Source organism: Orycteropus afer, unplaced genomic scaffold (assembly GCF_000298275.1).
Source record: "Orycteropus afer afer isolate SDZICR_OR568_19922 unplaced genomic scaffold, OryAfe1.0 scaffold00069, whole genome shotgun sequence".
NCBI classification, from domain to species: Eukaryota; Metazoa; Chordata; class Mammalia; order Tubulidentata; family Orycteropodidae; genus Orycteropus; species Orycteropus afer.
The window spans coordinates 613,649-629,399 of NW_006921656.1; the positions used below are offsets into that span (position 1 = coordinate 613,649).

The window sequence follows — 15,751 nt, forward strand, 5'->3', positions numbered from 1 at the left end:
CGGCTGGGGCAGGGACAGGCCTGGGCACGTCGGGTTTCCCAGGGGTGGTCCAGTGCTGAGGGTGGTCTTTGGGGGTTGGTCCTATTCTGAAGGTGGTCTCCGAAGGGCCATCCTGTCTCCAAGGGGTGGTTCTACTCTCAGGGTGGTCTCCAGGGGTCGATCTTACTCTGAGGGTGGTCTCTGGGGGACCGTCCTACTCTCAGGGTGGTCTCCAGGTGGTGGTCCTACTCTCAGGGCGGTCCCTGGGGTCGGTCCTACTCTCAGGATGGTCTCCAGGGGTCGGTCCTACTCTCAGGGTGGTCTCCAGGGGTTGGTCCTACTCTCAGGGTGATCTCCGGGGGTCAGTCTCACTATGAGGTGGTCTCCGGGGGTCAGTCTCACTATGAGGTGGTCTCCGGGGGACAGTTGTCATGAGGGTGACTGTGTGGTGTAGTGTCCCTCTCCCTCCTGCCCGGTGGCTCTCCCTCTGGCTGCAGGCCCCCTGCTGCTATAGGAGCCTTTTGGCTCTGGTTCAGTGGGGGCCGCTCTTTGCAGCAGGTAGGGCCTGGGCCTCACGGTGAAGCGCGGTCACCATGAGCGTTGACAGTCCTCCTTGCCTTTCTGCAGCGGGCAGATGGCATGGTGTGTGCACAGTGCAATGGGGAGATGTGGCGGTGGGGTGGGGGCCCTGGCTTTTTGTGGTTGTTTGTAGAAAGCCCCGTTACCTTGCGGACAGCCAGAGCGAGGACGAGGGGCCGCGCGAGGAGGTGAGAAGCCACAGGGAACTCTGCCGACGCCTTTTCCATCCTTCCATGCGCTGCTGTTCGGGGCCGTGGAGACAGACTGTGGGAAATGATATTTCCCTCCTCCTGTCGCGTGGGGCTGGGGCCAAGGACTGGGGACTGTGGCTCCTCTCGGGCTCCCTCAGGTTGTGGGCCCAGCCAGGGGTGTCTGGTTCTGGGGGCCTCTTTGCCTCCTTGGATCCCTGGGGTGCTGGCCTGCTGGCTGTTCCTGGGGGTTCAGAGACTGTACCTCAGCTGCACCAGCCTGTGGCGGTGGTGTGGGGTGTGTGCCGTTTCCCTGTCTGGGCCAGGAATGGGCTGTGCTTCTTCTTGTCAACTTTTTCTATGACACCTGCGTGTGGTGACCACTTGGCCCATGGGGTGGAGTGACAAGGGGCAGCGCGGGGGTCAGGAAGCCCGGGCTGTATTTGGGGTCTTTGGGCTGAGCGAGCGGCTCTCCGCATGCATCTTGTTTGTGATGTGGGGTGATGGTGCCCTGCTCCCCCCACAGGGGACGACGTGTTGACAGCACGTGATGCTGACCCTAGGCTTTGCTGTGGGACAAGGGATGTAGGCCTGGGAAGAGAGTGTCCCCCGAGACGGCAGGGGCTAGTGCCGTGTGGGTGAGTGTATAGCCCTGTGACAGGACAGGGTCCATGGGTTCCCGCTCTCATGGCCTCATTCCTTTGCTCAACAACATTCCTGGGAACCTGGGTGAGTCAGACCCTGGTCAGGACACTAGGAGGTGACACGTGGCCAGGCTCCCCTTTGTCCTGAGGAAGACCACCCTGGCTGTGGGGGGGAGGCAGCTATGAGCAGGTGGAGAGTCTGGAGCTCTGGAGGGGGCCCTGCCAGCGGCCTGCTCTGGGGAGGCTGTGGGTGCAGATGCTCTGGCCGTGGGCTTCTGCCATCCACTCCATTTGGAGTGTACGATACCACTTCATGGAAGCAAAGTTTATACACAATACAATCCAGCCATCTTAAGGGTACTGTTCAGTGAGACTTGACCAATGCACAACCATGTAGCTCATGTGAAGAACATGTCTGTGACCTCCAAGGGTGCCCTGGGCCCTTTCCCAGTCTCACCTCAAGCCAAGACGACAATGGGTTTACTGTGTGCCAACGTACGTTCCATTGCTCTTTAGAGTTTGGTGTGCGTGGCAGTAGGGTGACAGATAAGGCACAGTCCCAGTGTTCCCAAACCACACAGCAGGCCATGGTTCAAGTCCATCGAAAGTCTCAAGGTCGGCAGAGCATGGCAGGCTGCTGAACGACCTGGCTACATGCAGGGTTCAAGCGTGCCATAGGCTGGAGACCTTCCTCAAAGTTGCTTCTCGTATACAGGAAGCAGCCCACATCCCTAAGGCAGCTCCTCAGCTGCTCCGGGAGATTCCACCATGGAGTGGATGACCATTCCCACCATGGGGAATAACCACATCCAGCTGCCCAGCCGCTCAACCCGCCCAGCCAAGTTGACACACACACATAACCACCATGGTTGCCTGTTTATGCCTGTAGGGTCTGTGGTGCTAGCTCCTCTTTTCTTTCTGCTATTGCTAATTTTTATCGTCTTGTTTTTGTCCCTGATTACTCTGACTGGAAGTTTATCAATTTTATTGATCATTTTAAAGAACCAGAGTTTAGATAATTAGAAAATTATCTCTACCCAATTTTGAGTTAATTGATATCTGCTCTTCTTTATTATTTCCTTCCTTCTGTTTATTTTGGGTTTAATTTGCTTTTGTTAGATTATTGACTTGAGACCTTTCTTCTTTTCCAATATAAACATTTATTGCTGAAATTCCCCTCTCTGCACTGCTGTCCGTATACACACATCTTTATATGCTGTGTCTTCATTTCATCCAGCTACAACGTTCCCTAATTTCCCTTGTGATTTTCCTTTACTGGTGGTTATTTTGAAGTGCACTGTTTAATTTTCAAGCGATTACGAATGTTGTCAGATAGCTTGCTGTTAACTGATTTCTCGTTTAATTCTGTTGTGGTCACAGCATATACTTTGTCATAGTTCAGTTATTTTAAACATATTGAGACTTGCTGTGTGGTCTGAAATGCACTTTGTCTTGGTGAATATTCCCCGTGCACGTGGCAGAATGTGTCTTTTGGGGTTGGGTGGTGTCTGTGCTGCTGGGGCCCTGTTGCTCGATAGAGCCGTTCGAGACCCCCCTGTCTTCACTCATCTTCTGTCTCTTGTTCTGTTAACTTCTGGGACAGGAGTGTTGACATGCCCGATGTCAGCTGTGGATGTTTCTGGTTCCTCTTTTTAGTTCTGTCGGCTTTGGCTGCGTCTGTCTCCAGTCTGTGATGCTAGGTGCTGCAGACGTGGAATCATGTTGTCTTCTTATCGGGTGACCCTTTTGTTGCCATAAAGTGCCCTCCTTTATCCTTATTTATAGTCCATGTTCTGAATCCTGCTCCGTCCACTTCAGTTTCTTTTCATTTACTGAGATATATATATATATTTTATGATCTTTCTCGTGGTGTGGTTTCCAACCCTTTTACTTATAAGCTCCATCAGATTTTACATTTAGAGTGGGTTTCTTCTGGGCAGTGTACAGGTGAGCCTGCTCTCAATCACGCCTGACAGCCTCTGCCTTAGAATCGGCACGTTGAGAACAGTGCTGTTGGAGAGAGCCATGGGGGCTGAGGACAAGGCTCCGTAATGCGCACCCTCCTGTGTGACGCCCCCCTCCGACGTGGCCGTCAGCTGAGGACCTGAACCGATAGCCCCATTTAATTACCTTGTGCACTTAGTGGCAACCTGTGCCTAGTGGTTGCTCTGCCAGGCAGCCCAGGTTTAGCTCGAATGTAAATGCCATTATTTGTAGGTTAAAATCCGCCATCTTGCTATTTGCTTGCACTATTGCAATTTTGGTCCTTTTTCTTTATTCCTCCTTTTCCTGGAGTGATTGAATATTGTTTAGCATCCACTTTGTTTTCGTTATTGACATATTAGCAATACTAATTCGTTTTGTGTTTTAGTTGTTACTCTCCAGTGTACAATCTGCATCTTTAAGTTCTCACGATCTGCTGGCGTGAAACATCACATCATTTCCCACACATGGTATATCCCCTTTCTGATCCCTTGTTACTGTTTTCATACATTTACCTGTGTTATTAACAGTACAGTGTTACTTACAATACAATATTATTCACGTTTGCTATTAATAGTTAGTTGTCTTTTAAAGAAATTAAATATGAAACAAAACACGTTCTGTTTTATTTATCTTAGTGGCCACCAGTGGCACTCTCGGGTCCCCAGGTAGACCCAGGGGTCCCCTTCTCATCTCTCTTGACCTGGAGAACTTCTTGCAGTGCACATCTGGTGGAAACAGATTCTCTCAGCTTTTGTCTGTCTAAAACAAATCTTTATTTCACTTCTATTTTTAAAAACTGCGTTCACTGGGTATGGCATTCTGGTTGCCAGTTTCTTTGATCATTATGATTTCAGCATTTTAAAGACGTCGTCTTTGGCTCCCACGCTCTGATGAGAGAATGGAAGCATCCTTAGACTCTGATCCTTAATGTACCCCTTCTCCTCTGGCTCCTTTCAGGGTTTCCTTGTCACTGGTGTGGTGCAGACGGTTAACCCCTGGGCTGCTCACTGACAAGGTGGGGGTGCCAGCCCACCCTGTGCTCCTCAGAAAAAAGGCCTGGCTGTCTACTTCTGGAAAACCAGCCATTGTAGACCCTCAGGGCCCAGGGCTTCTCTGCACATAGGGGTTGCTAAGATTGGAAATGAGTTTACGGCAATGGAACTGGCATCGTCGTCGTTGTTGTTAGGTGCTGTCAGGTTGCTCCAACTCCTAGAGGCCCCGTGGACAACAGAACAAACACTGCCTGGTCCAGCACCTTCCTCACGGTCAGGGCTGCACCTGAGCCCATCGTTGCAGCTGCTGCGTCAGCCTGTCTCACTGGGAGTCTTGCTCTTTCTCGCTGACCCTCCACTCTACCCGGCACGGTGTCTGTGATGGTTGGAGCTGTGTGTCAACGTGGCTGGACCACAATTCTGTGTGGTTTAAGCAGTGGTGATGTGGGTTATTCCCATGATGGGATCAGATGTATATGTTTTGAGCAGCCAATCCATTGAAAGGGAGTTTCCCTAGGGGTGTGGCCTGGTTCCAGTGTATTTATGGACATCCTGGGAAAAGAGACACTCTTCCATGGACTAGGATCCTGTTGTGCTGCCTACAACTGTCTGTGAGTGAACAATCCACCATTCGGCCTGAAGATCTTGGATTCGTCGTTCGTTGGAGTTAATAGCCAGTATACTGCCTGCCAACCTTGAGCTCCTCAGCCACTGCAGCTGTGTGAGTCGGGAAAAGCCTCCAGCTTGATGTTTGATCCAAGAACTTGGAACGTGCCAGCTTCTATAAATGTGTGAGCCATTTTCCTAAGATAAATTTTTCTTTCGCTCTCTCTCTAAGCTTTACTGGTTTTGCTTCTCTCGAGAACCCAGCCTAACACAATGTCCTCCCCCAGGGACGGGTCCCTCCTGACCACACACCCGCAGTAGGTGAGACGGAGCCTGGCCATCCTCACTTCCAAGGGGCATTCTGGTGACAGCCCTTCCAGGGCAGGTTTGCTTGTTCTGCCGGCTGGCCGTGCTGCTCAGTATTCTCCACCAGCACCACCCTTCAAACGCATCAGTTCCTCTTCAGTCTTCCTCGTTCGTTGTCCAGCTCTCACATGCATAGGAGATGGCTGAAGATATGGCCTGGGTGAGGCGCACCTCAGTCTTCAAAGTGACATCTTTGTTCTTTAACACTTTAAAGAAGTCTTTTGCAGAGGATTTGCCCAATGCAACGTGGCCTTTGATTCCATGACTGCTGCTTCAGTGGGAAATTGGAATCTGTGACTGTGGATCCAAGTAAGGTGACATCCTTGACAGTTTCAGTCTCCTCTCCATTTATCACGAATTGCTTATTGGTCCAGTTGTGAGGATTTTTGTTTTCTTTCTGTTGAGGTGAAGTGCTTCAAGTCTTGTTCACTCACAGTGGCAAGGTTGTGTTGTCTGCTTATTGTAAGCTGTTAGTGAGTGTCCTCCAATCCTGATGCCACGTTCTTCTTCATATAGTCCAGCTTCTTGGATTATTTGCTCAGCATACAGATTGAATAAGTGTGGCGAAAGGATACAACCTGATGCATACCTATATAAGTGTTCTGGAATTCCCATTCTTTATAATGTAATGATAATTTGTTATGATCCACACAGTCAAATGTCTTTGCGTAGTCAGTGAAACACAAGTAAACATCTTCCTGGTATCTGCTTTCAGCTAAGCCCCACCTGACGTCAGCAATGATGTCCCTTATTCCACATCCTCTTCTGAATCCAGTTTGAATTTCTGGCAATTCCCTGTCAATATACTACTGCAACCATTTAAAAATCATTTTTAGCAAAGTTTTACTTGTGTGTGGTATTAATGCCCTTGTTCAGTAATTTCCACATTCTGTGGAATCTCTTTCTTTGGAATGGGTGAAGAAGTGGCCAGGGAGCTGCCTTCCAAGATTTTGGCATAAACGAGTGAGCACTTCTAGCATTACATCCGTTTGTTGAAACACCTCGAGGAGTATTCCATCAATTCCTGGAGCCTGGTTTTTCGCCAATTCCTTCAGTGCAGCTTCGACTTCTTCCTTTAGTACCATCGGTTCTTGGTCATATGCCACCTCCTGAAATGGATGAAGATCGACCAGTTTTTTTTTGATACAGTTGCTCCGTGTGTTCCTTCCATCTTCTTTTGATGCTTCCTGCATCACTGAATATTTTGCCCACGTTGTTGTTGTTGTTGTTAATGTGCCGTTGAGTCAAACCCGACTCATAGCGACCCCTCCTTGGGTTTCCAAGGCAGTATCACTACGGAAGTAGGATTGCCCAACCTTCCTTCCGAGGAGTGGCTGGTGGGTTTGAACCGCCAGCTGTCTGGTTAGCAGGCAAGTGTCTTAGCCACTATGCTACCAGAGCTCCCAATAGAGTCTTTCAATATTGCAACTCGAGGCTTAAATTTTTCCTCAGTTCTTTCAGCTTGAGAAATGCCACGTGTGTTCTGCCCTTTCGGTTTTCTAACTCCAGGTCTTTGCACATTTCATTGTAATATTACTTGGTCGCCTCCGGCTGCTCTTTGAAATCTTCGGTTCAGCTCTTGGGCTTCATCGTGTCTTCCATCTGCTTCAGCTACTCTGTGTTCAGAGCAAGTTTCAGAGTCTTTTCTGACACCCATTTTGGTCTTCTCTTTCCTGTGTTTTGAATGACCTTTTTGCTTTCTTCATGGAAGATGTTCTTCATGTCATCCTGTAACTAGTGTAGTCATTGATCACTGGTGTGCAGTACGTCAAATCTGTTCTTCAAACGGTCTACAAATTAAGGTGGGATATACTCAATGCCATATTTTGGCTCTCGTGGACTTGTTTTAATTTCCTGGAGCTTCAACTTGAACTTGCATGTGAGCAGTTTTTTAATTGAATACCTGACATTGTGAATTCAGTGCTGGATTTTCTTGTCCTTTGAAGAGAATTGGGCTTTGTTCTGCAGGCAGTTAAGTTGCTTGTGAGTCACTCTGACCTTTTTATACTTGTTTTCAGTGCCTTTTTGGGTCCTAGAGTACCCTTACAAAAGTGGCATCGTGGTGGCATCTGACCTCGTGTCTAACTTCACAAGGGGGAGGAGAGAGGCTCAAGGTCAACCTCAGCCCAAGGCTGATTCCTGCAACATGGGCTCAGACGCGCCTTCTCTTTCCTCCCTTCTGACATCAGCCGCCCTCCCACGGTGCCCTCTCCTTCTCCGCTAGGTGGGACACTTTGTTGCAGTGGCTGCAGAGAACTCACAGACCATGCTTACAGTTAATGGGTTTATTCGGGAAGTAACAGGGTGCAACTTGGGATCAGCATCAACAGGGTACGACTCGGGATCCGGATCAGGCTCAGGCTCAGGCAGCTCGTGGGCAAAGTCTCCCTTCTTCAGTGCAGCGTGGTGCCCTCGGCTCCTCTCAGCCGTGCAGGGCCCCTCTTGGCCACCTCAGGACAAGCACCCACTCTCAGCCCTCAGCCCCTGCTCAGGCCTGGCCTCTGCCCTGCTCAGTGTTACCACGCTCTTCAGCTCTGTCAGTAAGTGCCTGGGGCGCCACTCCAGCCGGAGGCCCCAGTCCCAAGGTGCTCGGCTCTCCTGCTGTGGTCAGCACGCTCGCTGGAGCCGTCTCACTCCACGGCCGGGGAGGCCCGCCGTGCTGGCTCACGGTTCTGCGGCCGCCGTTTCTCTGATGCTGCTTCTTGCTTCTCCTGCTTTCTCTATTGTCACAGCTCCCTCTCTCCTGGGTCTAGGAGACTCTCAGCACAGGGGCCCTGGATACTTCTCCTGGCTCTTCTTTCTTGGTGGTAGTGAGGGCCCCTTCTCACTTCTTGGATTGGCTCCCTTTAAGCCGCTCAAAACTCAACTGCCATCGAGTTGAACCTGACTCACAGCAACCCTCCTTGGGTTTCCGAGGTGGTATCACCACAGAAGTAGATTGCCCAACCTTCCTTTCGAGGAGTGGCTGGTGGGTTTGAACCGCCAGAACTTCTGGTTAGCAGTCAAATGCCTTAGGCACTATGCTACCAGAGCCTAGCAGATGGCAAAGCAGACCAATCCCCTTGTTGGGGTGCCGTGCACAGTATCCACAAGGCTCCACCCCCAGAAGGGGTTGGTGCAAGGTGTCAGCAAGGTGTCATCCCTTTTGTGGGCCACAGCACCTCATCTACATAGTCCCCCTGTCATTCAGTGGGAGTGACAAGACCTTGGTGAGAAAGGCCACCCAAAAGTGCTCCCTTCACCTCAGACCCTTCCCCCAGCACTGATGCAGCCCCACTTTTGAGCCGTGAAGCCTCTGTGGTTGCTTCTAGAGTCCTGGGCGTTGACAGGTGATTCTGCTCTGGGGGGGCTCGGCATCGTTCACCCCCTTGGCGATTGCTGCTTCCTCCTGGGTGTCTCTTCCCCTGGCCCTGGGGCTTCCCCCCGTGTGGACAGGTGTGTGGAGGAGGCGAGAGTGTCCTCACGCAGCCTCTGGATGCCCTTCTCTGCCAAGCTGTCTCCTCCGCGGCACCCTGCCCAGCCCCACAGCTGCCCAGCTCTCCCCACACTCCAGTCTCTGTTACAGAGTAAACTGTGTTCCCCAAAGTGCGTGTTGTAGACCTTTACCCCATACCTGTGGTTGTAACTCCACATAAGGATGCTTCCCATGTCGCGTTGATGAGGCTGTATAGTGGAGGGCGTGTCCTAAGGCAGGCCTCTTTGGGACCTAAAAGGAGTGGAGAAGTGGGCAGAAATGGGAAAAGACATGTCACAGCGCATGGAGACCTCCAAGGAGCCAAGGATCAAGGCCTTCTCCCAGCTGCTGCGGCTCTGTGCCACACGACCGCTCAGGGACTCAGGCCCTGTCCATGCGTGGGTCCCTGCTCTGTCCTCACCGGTAGGGGTGAGGTACATCAGTGTCCCACCTGTGGAAGGTGGGGCGAGAGGCAGCTGTGGGCTGGCACTGCCCTGAGAGGGCACTGTTCACCTCCTTTCCTCTCAGACCCCAAAAAATGGAACCAAAACCACTGCCATCGAGTTGATTCTGACTCATAGCGACCCCCTTTGGGTTTCTGAGGTGGTGAATCTTTACAGAAGTAGATTGCCTACCTTCTTTCCAAGGAGTGGCTTGAGTTTGAACCTCCAGCCTTCTGGTTGGCAGTCAAGTGCCTTAAGCACCATGCCACCAGAGCTCCTTTCTCAGACCCCAGCGGGAGAATTAGTCATGTGGTCTTTTTCTCCGCAAGGGAGGCCATCCACAGCGGGGTGGTTTGTGCCCAGAAGGAAAGACTGGGTTTGGAGAAGGGTCAGCAGTCCCCCAGTTGGAACTGCACAGGTGGCCCAGGGGCGTCTCCCCGTTGTGCCCTTCTGGTCAGCCAAGAGGCCTCTCCTAGGGCACCTTCCCTAAGTGGGGAAGGGGCTCAGTCCAGGGTGACTCGGAGCAGCCCTTCTGTCCGTGGGTGCTACCTGGCTTCTGTCTTCATCCTTAGCATCTGCCCACCCCCGCCTCCTCCAGAGTGGCCCTGACTCCTGAGAAGCCAGCTGCGTGTCCCCATCCCCCTCGGTTTTCACGCTCGCCCACGGTGGCTCTAGGTGTTTACTGGATTCCGTGTGGCCGTCAGAAATAGCGGGGCGCACCTGGTGCTGTTGCCAGGCCGACCCACCCACGGCTTCCATCTCCAGGGGGGTGGGTGCAGACTGCTGGCAGGGGGCTCAGTCCACAGGCTGGGGCTCTGTTCTCAGGGCAGCTAGGCGAGCCCTGGCCCTGGCCCTGGCAGCTGTCGGCCAGGGAGGAGTACTCAGACTGAAGACTCCGGGGCTCCTCACCCCACTGGGGGCTCTGCAGGGCCTCTGGCTGCTGAGCCCAAGTCTGGGTGCCCTGAGATGCACCCCCAGGGCTACCACTGGCCTGTGCTGGGTCTCTAGCTGTTTCTTGGTGTTCCCACCCCAGGCTGCTGCAGGGCCAGGGGGGCTCCTCAGTGTCATAGCTGGAGACCAGTGGACGCCTGCCCACCTGCTGGGTAGCTAAGAGCACCCTTTAGACGACAGCTGGATGTGGGTCCATGCCCTGCCCTATGCTGGCTGGGTGGCCTTGGCAAGTCCCTTAGCCTGCTGACCTCAGCACTTCCTCCTAAACCGCTAGATATACCCGTGGATCTGAAACTAGTTTTCATCAAGATCTTGCTCCATTTAAGGAAGATTCACGCCACATGGAGTTAGTCTGACCAGGGAGGCGCCTGTCCCCTGGAAAGACGGGCCACTGGCCCTGGGGCCAGGCCTCAGAATGGTCAAGGAGGGCTGGAGTGTGAGTGGATGTGTGGATGGGCCAGGGGCAGAGAGGGCCCATGCGGGGCCTGAGAGAGCAGAGGGGCCTCGTGGGGGGAGGCCCTGTGTCCTGCGACATCTGTTAACCAGCGAGGGCTTCTGGAATCATCTAGACATGAATGCTGGGGACAGGAAGGACTTGGACAGAGTTCTTTGTTCCCGGTTTGGAGATGGCAAGCAAGGACGAGGCTGTGAGCGTCTGCTCTGCCCGTCCCTGTGGCAGGCTCCCCGTCCCGAGGTAGCGCCTGGCAGCCTGGCACTGGGCTGTTGTCCTCTTGTCAGCCTCGCTCCCGAAGGGTGTTTATGGTGGTACCTGCAGCTGCCTCCTGCTGCTCCTTGGGCCCAGGCACGGGTGCCAGGGGCTGCTCTTGGAGCCTGGCTTCTAAGGACTTGATCACTTGTCTGGTTGGTCTCTGGAGGGAAAGTAACCAAGGAGGCCTGGTGGTGCAGTGGTTCAGCACTCGGCGGCGAACCAAACGTCAGCAGTTTGCACCTACTTCTGCTCCGTGGGAGGAAGATGTGGCAGTCAGCTTCCGCAAAGATTACAGCCTTGGAAGCCCTAGGGGCAAGTTTGACTCTGTGCTGTAGGGTCACTGTGGGTCCGAATCGACTCAGCGGTACCCAACAACTACCACAAATACAACATACGACAAAACCACAGCTCTTACATTCATCATTCAGGGGGTCTTAACAGACAGACGCAGGCCACTGGGTGGCCCACCCCCGTCTTGACACGGCACATGCCCCTCCCCTGCACCTCCAGCCCCTCCAGGGGTCTCCGCTGCTCTGAATTTCCCCAGAATGCACTGTTCTCGCCTGTTCTAGAACTTGCTATGAACGATTCCCACAGCTGTGTGTGGTACTTCCTCTCGACAGGCTGCGGAGACTTGTCCATGGTGCCTGAGAGGGTGACATGGTGCTCTCTGGGGCTGCTCAGCGCTGTGTCCCCTGGGGACCCCAGTGTGCTTGTCTGCTCTCTGCTGTGCACCTGGACTTGGTCTGGGCTCTGGCTGTTAATAAAGCTGCTGGGAGCGTTCCCCTGCCAGCTTCTTGTGGACGAGTGCTTTCCTCCCTCTCCTGTGAAGACCCAGGGTGGAGTTGTTGGGCCATAGAGTGGAGTATGCTTAGTGTTTCAACCTTTTCAAGATTATTTTCATCTTTGAATTTTTTGTTGAAACCATGCATTTTTCAGTAATGGAAGTCATTGTGAATGAAATGGAAAAAAATTTTCTTAGAGGTAATAGGGATTTTGACACAATTAGTGGGACACACTTGTCCCAAAGGGTCTCTGATGTTGGGGTTGGTGGGATGAGGCCTGTTTCTCCTGATTCTCACCGTTAGAATTCTCACATTAGATGGCAGCACACACTAAAAGTGGGATCAGACCACACCCCAGAGACGGGACATGTAGGTGGGCACTGTATGTCCCACCAGCCTCTGCCAGGGTGGCTGCCCATCTCCTGCCTGGCAGTGTCTGGGCATTCCAGCTGCTCCCCTCACCAGCACTTCAGGATGTCGGTACCCTGTTCTTTGTGCTCCTGCTGCTTGTTCAAAACTGAGATGGAATGCATATGGCACACAACCCCCCATCTTGAAACAGATAACTCTGTGGTTTCTGGTGTATTCTCAGCATTGGGACCCACCACTGTCAAATTCCAGAAAATCCACATCACCCCGGGAAGAATCTCCATGCTCCCTAATCAGCCCCCAGCCTGGCCCTGGCCACTGCAGGTCTGCTCTGGGTCTGGATTTTCCCGTTCTGGAATTCCACGTAGATGCATGACTCTGCGTCCGTCTTCCGTGTCTAGCTGCGCCTACTCCACAGAGTGTCCTCCAGGTTCCTCCCGGAGGAGCAGGCCTCAGGCCTTATTCCCTGTTCTGGCTGAGGCACATTGCCTCGTATGAGCAGACCCCACCGTGTGTGTCCATTTGCTGGCTGATGGCCGCTTTGGCCGCCGTGGTGCTCGAGCAGAGGCATCTCATGGGGTGCATCGCAGGAGCAGAATTGCCGGCCCACGTGGTGCCTCTGTGTTGAACCTTTGAGACCCACCCTGCTTGCTCTTCTCTCTTCCCTACCGGCTCGAGGGGGCCCTGGTGTGCGGGGGCAGGAGGTGGTGTCCGGGTGTCTGCTCCTCCGGACTCGAGCCCAGCTGACCGGCCAGGGTGGCCCTGGTGGGTGCTGGTGGGCGGCCAAGCCAGGAGGATGAGGGGCAGGCTCGTCTGGGTGCCCTTCTCTTCCAAGACGCAGTGCAGGTCCCAGCCCAGAGCAGGTCAGGGCTCAGGACCTCCTCCAGCCAGCGCAGTAAGCGTGGGCCCCCCTCCCGTCTCGTTGCAGCCACCCCGGTGGATCCGAGCGAGCTCCAGGAGCTGTTCCAGGCAGCATCAGCCGGCGTCTACCACATCAACTCTAACGGTGAGTCTCTGCCGGGCCTGGGGGCACTGCAGGGGGTGCGTGCTGGCATGGGGTCTCTCTCCAGGTGGGATCCTCAAGGACAGAGGTGGGAGAGGACTAGGCAGCCAGGACCCCGAGCTGAGTGCCACAGCTCAGGGACAGGAAGTGGGGCCAGGACGGATGGTGGTAGAACCCCCACGCCAGGGCAGTGGAGCTGGCAGACCACCAAGTTCACTAAAGCAGGGGCCAAGGCCATACACCCAGCCCCTGGGTAGTCTCAGGACATGGAGCAGCAGAGGACATGGGGGAAGAGGAGAGTGGCCCCACCAGACTCACTGCTGTCCCCATAGGCTGGGCTATTGTGAGTGGCCCTCCGGTTGCCACGTGGGCTGCAGTGGCCTAGGCATCTGCCCCAGGACAGCTGGGAGAGGGCTACTGGCCTGGGCTCTCCTGGGCTGTGACTGAGTGAAGGGCAGGGCTGGACTGCATGCTGGCTGTGTCTTCTGGCCCCTGCTCCGTCCTTTGTCCCACGTCCTGCTGCCCCCATCCTGTGGCCTCCCGCTCTTTACACCCCTCCCTCTTCTCTTGGGCAGTGACCTCCTTGGAGCGGAGCCTCCGGTCCCTGGGGACGCCAGGTGACACACAGGAGCTGCGGGACAGCCTGTGAGTATCAGGGCTAGGCCATGTCTCTGCACCTGTGTGCAGTGCTCATAGGGCCCTAGCCCCCTCATACGCCTGGGCACCTCACGCACCTGGGCACCTCGCACACCTGGGCACCTCACACACACAGGCAGTCTCCCACAGCTGAGCACAGCTCCACAGCCGGACATACCCCCACAGCTGCACACACTCCCACAGCTGGATACACCTGGGTATCCTCCCACACCTGGGCACCTTGCACACCTGAGCACCTCACACACACAGGCAGTCTCCCACAGCCGGACACATCCCCACAGCCGGACACACCCCTACAACCAGACACACCCCCACAACCAGACACACCCCCACAGCTGGACACCCCCCCCACAGCTGCACACACCCCCACAGGTGGACACACCTGGGTATCCTCTCACACCTGGGCACCTCACATATCCGGGCACTTCACACGCACAGGCACCCTCCCACAGCTGGACACCCCCACAGCTGGACAAACCCCCACAGCTGGATACCCCCCCATCAGACACTCCCACACAGCTGAGCACCCCCTCCACAGCTAGACACTCCCCCACAGCTGAACACCCCCCCACAACTGATCGCACCCCCACAGCCAGACACACTCCCATAGCTGGACACACCCCCATAGCTGAACACTCCCCCAGAGCTAGAGACCACCACAGCTGGACACACCTGGGTATCCTCCCACACCTGGCACCCTTGCACACCTGGGCATGTCCACACCTCGCCCACAGCCACCTTGACTGCACACACCTGCTCAGAATGTCTGTGCGGACTGGGCTCACTCATACCTGCATCCCCTGTCCACGGGAGAGTGTAAGTGTGTCCCCACGGCACACACAGGAGGCCTGTGACCTGAAGCCAAGTGTACCAGTAGAGCCTTGTGTGGGAGCCCACACCTGCACATATACCTGTCCTCGTCCGTGTGTCCTCCACACTCTGTGAGTGCACACGGAGGCGTGCTGGCTGCATGGCCAAGTCCAGGTCCTGGGACACGGCCAGGGTGGAGCAGGACTTTCCCATCTGAGCGGGGCTATAGTGCCTTCCCTGAGGGCCTGTGCTTCCAGCAGGTGGGCTGTGGGGGCTAGCTTGTTAGGGCCCACCAGAGCCTTGTCCTGGGGTGGTCTGGGTGAGCAGACAGGTTTGGGGCTGAACAACTGGGGGTTAGTGGGCTGGGGACACCTGTGAGGGCAGCAGGTCTCTGTGCAAGGAGCCCCTAGCCTCAGCAGCAGGGTTCTACGAGGCTGTGAGGCCCCTTGGGGAGCTGGCAGGGTAAGGCCAGAGCCCTGGGGGAGCCAGGATCCCCGAGTGAGTCACTGCTCCCCTGAGACTAGGAGTGGCAGCTGCCTCCCCACTGAGCATTAGCCTCTCTGGGAAATGGGTGTGTGTGCAGCAGGGGTGGAACTCACACTGAGATGGGTCAGCTGTGCCCAGATGTCCCAATTCTGGGCATAGACACCATCAAAAGGCCTGTGCCCCAGGTGGCCTATCCTGACTGGGGAGTGGGCCTGCAGGAGCCGTGTGCAGGCCACGTGGAGACCTGCCCCTGGCCCTCTCCTCCTCTGCGGCCCTGCCCAGGGGGTGTCGGGAGTCCCTAGGGCCGCAGGAGGGCCTGCAGGGCTGGCCCTGTGTTCCTGGCCCCTCTCACCACTCCCCCCACTGGTCTGTGTTCACTGTTCAGGCCTCATGGTCCCCTCCTGAGTGGCCACACCCACACCCCGGCTAGCCAGTGTGCTGCTCTCAGTAACATCGGAGTCCCTGCCTTCCAGGCTCACGGCACAAGCACTGGCCTGGAGCACAGGAGGGTTCAGGTGGCGGGCGGTGAGCCGGGAGCTCAGGCATGAGCCGCGGAGTCTAGCAGAGCGCAGCAGCCACCAGCTGCCCCGGCATCGCTGCCTGGCTGTTTTCCTGGGCCAGCACTGGGGCTGGGGAGCCCTGGGCCTGGTGACCTCCCGTGGCCCCTGGCAGAGCTAGACCCAGCCTCCTACCAGAGGAGGACGGTGCTGAGGGGGAGAGGTGGGGACTGAAGGCGGCTTGAGG

General features: G+C 55.1%; 1 protein-coding gene across 1 annotated transcript in view; it reads left to right on the forward strand.

Annotated features, from left to right (window-relative positions):
• The window catches only part of TSNARE1 (t-SNARE domain containing 1), a 70,153-nt gene that overhangs the window by 4,171 nt on the left and 50,231 nt on the right, over positions 1–15,751 (forward strand). Inside the window, exons 3-4 of the mRNA XM_042780907.1 lie at positions 12,980–13,057; positions 13,630–13,699. Of these exons, the coding sequence (XP_042636841.1) occupies positions 12,980–13,057; positions 13,630–13,699 (148 nt within the window). The remainder of the gene's footprint in view (positions 1–12,979; positions 13,058–13,629; positions 13,700–15,751) is intronic.